Consider the following 7,248-nt stretch of genomic DNA (forward strand, 5'->3'; position numbering starts at 1 on the left):
TTGAAGCACAGAGATCACTGGGCAATCTAGCCAAATTGGTGACTCTGGGTTGAGAGACTGTGTCTCAAAAAACAAATTGGAGAACATCAAGGAAGATGTTAGACAGTGACCTCTGGTTTCCACACTCACATGTGAATTCACACCATGTACACCCATGTTCACACATATGCACTCACACACTACCACTAAACACATACAGCAGAAACAAACACAGAAAATGCTACCTACTCTGGGAAGAGTACAAGACCTGAAGAATACAAGGAATTGTTGGATCAATTGATTTCCTCTCTGATGGAAAGGATTTGAGCCCCTGCAGAAGAATGCTTTCTGAACAGGGAGGAAAGGTTAGCAGCATAAAAATATTGTCAAATTTGCAAACACCAGGGCACCTTGCCTCGGGGAGCAGTCATGCTCAGATGGAAATCTCATCTCGAACAGCTGTGTTATCCTAGAGTTGACAACGTTAGAGCAGAGTCAGCTTTAGAAGACAGGTTACTGATAAAATAAGCAATTCTGTAGTCCTCATTGTGTCCAAGCATCTTGGTAGTCATGGCAACATTCTGAGATGCAATGCTGACATCCCAGAAGATAGCTAATAATTTCATCTTAATAATCCCTGTCCATGTAAGATGCCTAGGTTCTTGATGAGTCTCATCTATCACATGGCTGTGTGGGAGGCCAGGGTAATGAAGTGAGTACACCAAATAATCTCAATATGTGTTCCCCTGTGTGGCACAAAGGTAAATAACAGACTACTGTGATTTTCATTCACTTTCACCTTTGTCACCGTTACTCTCCCTCTGTCTTATGGCTATTGTTCCTTAGCAGACTTGAGTACAGTTCACTATGGAATATTCTACAATCCAATCACTACCTTCTTGCCCACCTGCTGCTCAATAGTCTTGAATAGCTTATGTTTCCTACTTCATTAGGGCTAAAATTCCTGCCTCAGTTCCCCTCCCATTTTACTTAGCCACATACAACAAAATCTAGTCACATTCCCTCAACAAGTAATTTTTTCCCCCCACAGGGTTCAGTTTCTCCCTAGCTGTGATCTTTGCATATTGCATGTCTTTGTCACACAGGACATTTCTTCCACTCTTTTCTCTTCTACCTTTCTAAAGCATGTGATTGTCCTACTCCAATGTGTCATTCCATGACTTATCTGGTTCAGGGCACTGGCTCAGTCCTTGTATGCATGACCAGTGCTGCAAGCTCTACAGATATTGTCCTGTCAGAAGTGTGGTCTTTTCTTTGAAATAAGAGTGCTCTATAGATATCTCCTATATCTTGCAATCTTGCACAGAGCTGTCTACTCCAGGCTTTCTTAGCCAGAATTCCCCAAATATTACTTTCTTTGATATATATATATGTATGTATATATATGTATATATATACATACATACATATATATATTTCAAAATATTTTTGATAGCATCATCATCACCTGACATAATTTAACATTATTTATCTTTATAATGAGAATGTGAGCTCCGTGAAGGCAGAAGCTTTATCTGTCCTGTCATACTTGGTCTGCACAAGAAAGCCTTGTATGGAGTATGTCCTCACTTATTGTTTAATGAATTACTGAAGGAATTCTTCCTCACTGGACAATTTATAACCCAAAGGATGGAACAAATGGAGAAGGACCATGCATATGTTAGCCATGGTTTCTAAAATTGGATTTTTGTATGACTCTTTCCCAGCCATCACGGAGATGAGAGCTTGACTGGGGACCAGAAGGGATCCATTTTTGCAGGAACAATGCATATTCATGTCAGAAAAGCCCTATTACCAAGGCTGGGGTAAAACAGCCTGACTACTGAGGGGTGTCTCTGGAAGGCGTCTCCTAGGATGGTTCTCACTGTAGATAGCAAATGGCCCAGCAACATCATGGAGCATTCTGGAGGAGGTCTAATGGCTAATGTCTGAGAGGAAGATGGCTGTCAGTGGTGGCTTGTGGGGGGAACACTGCTGTGGAGCAGTGTGACATGCTTACTAAATGGAATTATACTTTATTGAGTAGTGAACAACAGCGCCCAGCTGCCTGGGAATTACATTGGCAGGATGCAAAGGCAAGGAAATCTTGTATAAACCTTATTTACAGATCAATAGATAATCTTTCATACATAAAAGGTCAGCTCCAGGAAGGCAAAGCAGAAAAGGATTGCCTGCAAATAAAATATTGCTTTAACAATCCATTCAGATGGATCTGTTGGTGCATATTCTCCTGGTTTAAGAGCATTTCACTATTTCTAAGCTTTCTTTCTTAACTACTGTCAGGCTCCACTGTGAAGCGTGAAGGCGTTGATGAAGAGTGCTGATTTCTAGTTGTCCCGAATTCTATGCTATCAAGGGAACAGCATGGAATGGAATCAACACGTAGAGCTCCCGTATAACATTTCTAAGTGTGTGTGTGCAGCAATTAGGGTGCTCAAGTCAAATGGCGCCTCATCTCCATCCCCTGGTGATTTTCTGCTTTTGGTTGCTCTGTTGCTAAATATTTATCCTGGCTTACTAAAGCAAGAACCAGAATGACGACAACACTGTTAGAAACAGACAAACAGAGGCCCATCACTACTGGATTTCTTCATTGATTTTGTGCTTCACCCATCCCAAAGAATTTGTAAAAATTTTTGTCTCTGTTTCTCCCTGGCTGCAGAATCATAAATCTATATGGATGGCTGCTGTGATGACAGGAATAAGCAAGGAAGGAGGGACACAAGGATCTAACACGCGTCCCTCTCCTGCTCATAACATCAGTTCCTAATCTTCCCGTGACTGTATCTGGAGAAAATACTTAGGAGAGGGTTACACTTTGGTGAGATGATAAGAATGGGATCCTAATCTTACTGGGTTAGTCTCTGTAAGAAGCAACATCAGAGCCTTACTCGTGTTCATTCTTGCTTTTTTAGGTGTGTGGCCACACTCTCTGTGAGGATGAGGGGAAGAGGCCATCTTCAAGCCAGGAAGAGACTTGCTACAGCGGCATAATCTTCCAGTGTCTTGATTTTGGACTTCCCAGCCACTGTGCTTGAAATGAATCTCCTTTGTTGAATCTCCTATCTTGTGTGGTTTGCTGTGGTTACCAGGTTCTGAGTAATGTAGAACGGGAGCGTAACTGTACATACATAGCTTCTCTGATAGAAACTTTCAGACAAGAGGACCCGCTGTGCATTTTTGCTCTGTCCTAGTGGCTTGGAAAATCTTTCCAAAGAGCAGCTGTCTGAGTCATGAAGAGGTAGGTGGATTGTTGGCTGAAGTGCTGTTGCAGGGGAGAGTTGTATCTTGTGCTGCATGCTGAAGTGGTATGCACATCTGGGGAAGGTTTAGTTTAGCCAGAAGTCAAAAGGCTTAAGACATACAATTGCTATTCTCAAGTTCCTTATGGGAGCGCCCCAGGACTCCAGATGTGAAACAATTCTGTGCTGATTATGTCATTCGTATGCACTGGGTGTTTTCCCCTTAACTTATTTTGAAACCCTAAACCACAGTATGCCATAAAAGCAGGTATAGACATGGGATTTTCTCTTCTTTTCCTATAGATTCTTATGAGGTCATGCAAAGACAAGTAGGGAGACTCCTGTCTATACCCCACGAAGAGGACCCTCTCGAAGGACTTCACCAGGGAACACCTGATATTAGATTTAAGCTCCAGACATTGAGAAATATTAACTTGTAATTTAAGCCTACATAGGTATACTGTTTAGCATTGTGAACTGATCAAGACAACAACATTTTGCTGTGGGTTTTTTTTTTTTTTTTGAGTAGTAAAAGAGGATCTTTTGACAATGAAATGAAATCTTTCCCAATCTCTTACTAGCTATTTTTTTTCCTCAGAAAGCAGGTTTAAAATGTTGTGAGGAATGATCTCCCTAAACACAACGTGACTGGAACCAGCTACAGCTATCTCTCTGTCCAAAGCCACAGAACCAGGGAGGATCAATATAGGACACAGGGATTTGATCAGATTCCCATGTTGTGTATCCATGAAGCTAGCTTTTCCCTGATACTGATTCAAAAGAACTACTTACCTCAAAGTGAGAAAGGGCACTAAGAGGAGGCTGGATTTGACGACAAGTGACACAGATTTTTATCTTCCTCTGAAATTAAAGGCAGAACTTCGTCTTTTCTGCTGAAGGTCCCCTAGCCCCTTCCCTTGCTGGACAGTGACTTCCATATGTACATCCTCCTAGTTCATCAGGGTCCTCTTTATGAAGAACGAACGGTGCTGGCCATGGTGTGTGGACCAATACCAGTCAAATTCTAGTTTATTTTCCTGATACTTAGGACCAATCTAAGCCCTTATGCACATTAGGCAAGCACTCTACAACTGAGCTCTAATTCCAACCCCAGAGTCAAATTCCAGACACTGAGTTTCAGAGTTTGGAGCTGACCTCTCCGTCCTCATTCTCTTGCTACGCTGTGCTCTGTTTGCACAGGCTATATATTGTGTGAGGAGCTATGAAATGTGTGCATGAGGTTTTCTTCAGGAATCTATCCCCTGCGGCAGAGCTCAGACCAGTGTAGTTTGCCAATTGTTCTATCCAAGGAACTCCTTTACATCTTCAAATTCAGAAGAAATCAACCTTCTTTCTTCTCTAGAACCTTCCTGGGACTCTTGCCATAGATAAGGCATGAAAAAGTAGATGGACTCTCATTTGCTGATTCTTATTCCTTGGTTCCCACTCAGAGAGCTGAGGTCCACCAGTGGATCACTACCTTTTACCATAATCTTCAGTTATGTGGATAACATAATCTAGAGTTAGTGTGGACCAAAATTTAGGGCCAGAGAATGATATTATTGGCAGATAATATTTATTGAATGATAGGTGAGACAGGGCCAAGGTCCTTCCATCTTGTCCCTGCTTCAGCCATCTACGGTCTGACTTACAACTGACACCCACCCTTCTTACATGCCTTCTTATGGGAAAATCCCTTAGAAAACTGCCCAACCTTGTCCCAGGGACTTGAGGTCAAACTGGTATAGTTAACTTCTGCTTTATGCTTCCACTGAACTGCTTGCCTGCTCCCCTTCCTCTCCCTGCAACTGTCAACAAGGATATGGTTTTTGGTTTTAAAAGCTCCCAACAGAAATCAGCAAGGGGCGCTGCATGAGAACTGTTTCTCTCCAGCCAGTCACAGGCTGGCCTTAGAGAAATCTCAAATTTGGATGCTGGTTTTATTGAATGGTCCTTGAAATTTTTGCCCCATGTCATAGGCACAATGAAAAACTTTTTATATACTCTGGATTGATTGCAAAGGTGGCCTCAAGTGTATTTTACTTTCCACACCCCCTAGATCACAATTACAGTTTCTACTATTAAGAAGTGACACCTATTTCTCTCCCTCTTGAATTCGGGTTGGTTCTTTTCACTTCTGTGTCTAATAAAATGCACCAGAAGAGATGGTGTGATATTCAGGGTGTACGCCAAAGAAATGTGGATTCTTCAGATGTCTCTCTTGTAACTCTGAGATCTCAGTGAAAATAAACCTACACTAGCACGGTGGAGATGATCCTTCCTGAGAGCGAAGCTGAGTCATTCCAACCGGGACCACTGAGAATGGCTCACTCCAGAGGGACTTGCTCACTAGCATGAGTAAGCTTAGCTGAGGTCAGGCAAACCAAGTCCTGGTCAGCAGACTGATTTGATTGAACAACCAAGATAGGTAAAAAATGATAGACGGTTGTTGCCTTAAGCCTCTATTCAGTATTGTTACATTAATAACCTATATGCATTGTTATTTCCATTCTCTTGATGAGGAAGTAACATGTGAGGTTAATTTCTTGCTTTTGATGAACAGCTAGCAAATGCACTCAGGAAGCTCCACTCCATGGTCTAGATTCTTGCCTGCTGCTTTGTAAGACCTCATCATAACACTCAAGTATCTGTCAAGCCCTTGGCTAATGTAAAAGTCATTCGAGTGTAGGAAACTGTGTCTGCTGATGGGGACAAGTTGTAGGATGGAGTTCAGACATCAGGAATCTCTCTGCTGATAAAATACCATGACAGTTATTGACCAAGATGTACAAAATAAAACAATCCAATCTCTCTGAGAAAAAAATTTTTTAAATGCAAAACAAGTGAGACAAACAATATCTTAGAAGTCAAGGTTGCAAAATGAAAGATAGAACAAAGTTTGATAGCATTTCATTAACCCTAAGTTATGACCTAGTTCTGTAAGAGGCCTGCCCGACAATCCTGTAAGTGTGAAAGAAAGATATTCCTCCTTTGAAAATGAAAACAAAATGCAATTACATTAGTGGAATTTTCTCATTAAATAAAGCCAAACTCACGACCATCTGTCCCCCACCTCTGCTTTGGTAACTCTTGCCCGTTCTTGATGAAAAAGTGATTGATTATTCCTACAGTAGCAACTGGAGATTTTGCTAAAATATGAATGCATAATTTAATAACAGAAGGAAGGCCATAATGTATGAGCTCTTACAGATATCGTAGACTGGGGAGGTTCTGGAAGGCCTCGGGATTGATGTACAGCAACGTGTTGGCCTTTTCAATTCTACTGTAAAAGAGGGAGATACTTGTAAGTGACTTGAACAGCAAGGAGTATCATGGTATTTTTCATATTATGTAGAGCCTGACAGTAAATAATCAAGTCATCCATCCATCCATCCATCCATCCATCCATCCATCCATCCATTCATCCACCCATTTATTCATCTATCCAGCTGTCATTTCAGTAAATATTGAGCAAGCATGCAGGACCCTTTATTGTAGAAATGTGAGTAAATTGAGTACCAACCCTGTCCATTTAACACTCATCTCTTGGTACCCATCCTCCAGTCCTTTTTTTTTTTAACCATGAAGAGAGCTGAGGATTTTACTAGTAAGAATCTCCCGAAACCAGGGTGAACTAAGAAGGGGCAGGTGATACTAACATGGGGAACTGAACTAGTGACAGCTCTGAAGCCAGGAGAAGGACGTTCAGACCAGCCAGAAAGGGTGAAAAGAAGATGAGAGAGGGCGGGAGGGCTGCAGGTGAGGCAGCAAAAAGAGCAGAGAAATGGAAATGAAATGGCAAAGAAAAACAATACCTAGAAGAAAAGCCACTTCTCTTCCTGATTTAAAGCACCGAGTTCCAGCACCTGGCAGGAGGCCAGTCCCTCCTCCACCCTCATTCTGTAGACTGAATTGGCTCCTCACAGCAGATGGGGAGTGGTGACTTCTTTTATCTATCTATCTATCTATCTATCTATCTATCTATCTATCTATCTATCTATCTATC

General features: G+C 41.8%; 1 protein-coding gene across 2 annotated transcripts in view; it reads right to left on the reverse strand.

The window, feature by feature from the left end:
• Fshr (follicle stimulating hormone receptor) overlaps positions 1-7,248 on the reverse strand; it is a 172,019-nt gene that overhangs the window by 40,244 nt on the left and 124,527 nt on the right. For both annotated transcript variants that reach the window (XM_005354731.2, XM_005354730.2), the window contains exon 4: positions 6,451-6,525. In XM_005354731.2, coding sequence (XP_005354788.1) covers positions 6,451-6,525 — 75 coding nt within the window. The remainder of the gene's footprint in view (positions 1-6,450; positions 6,526-7,248) is intronic.

The sequence above is a fragment of the Microtus ochrogaster genome, chromosome 16 (assembly GCF_000317375.1).
Source record: "Microtus ochrogaster isolate Prairie Vole_2 chromosome 16, MicOch1.0, whole genome shotgun sequence".
NCBI lineage: Eukaryota > Metazoa > Chordata > Mammalia > Rodentia > Cricetidae > Microtus > Microtus ochrogaster.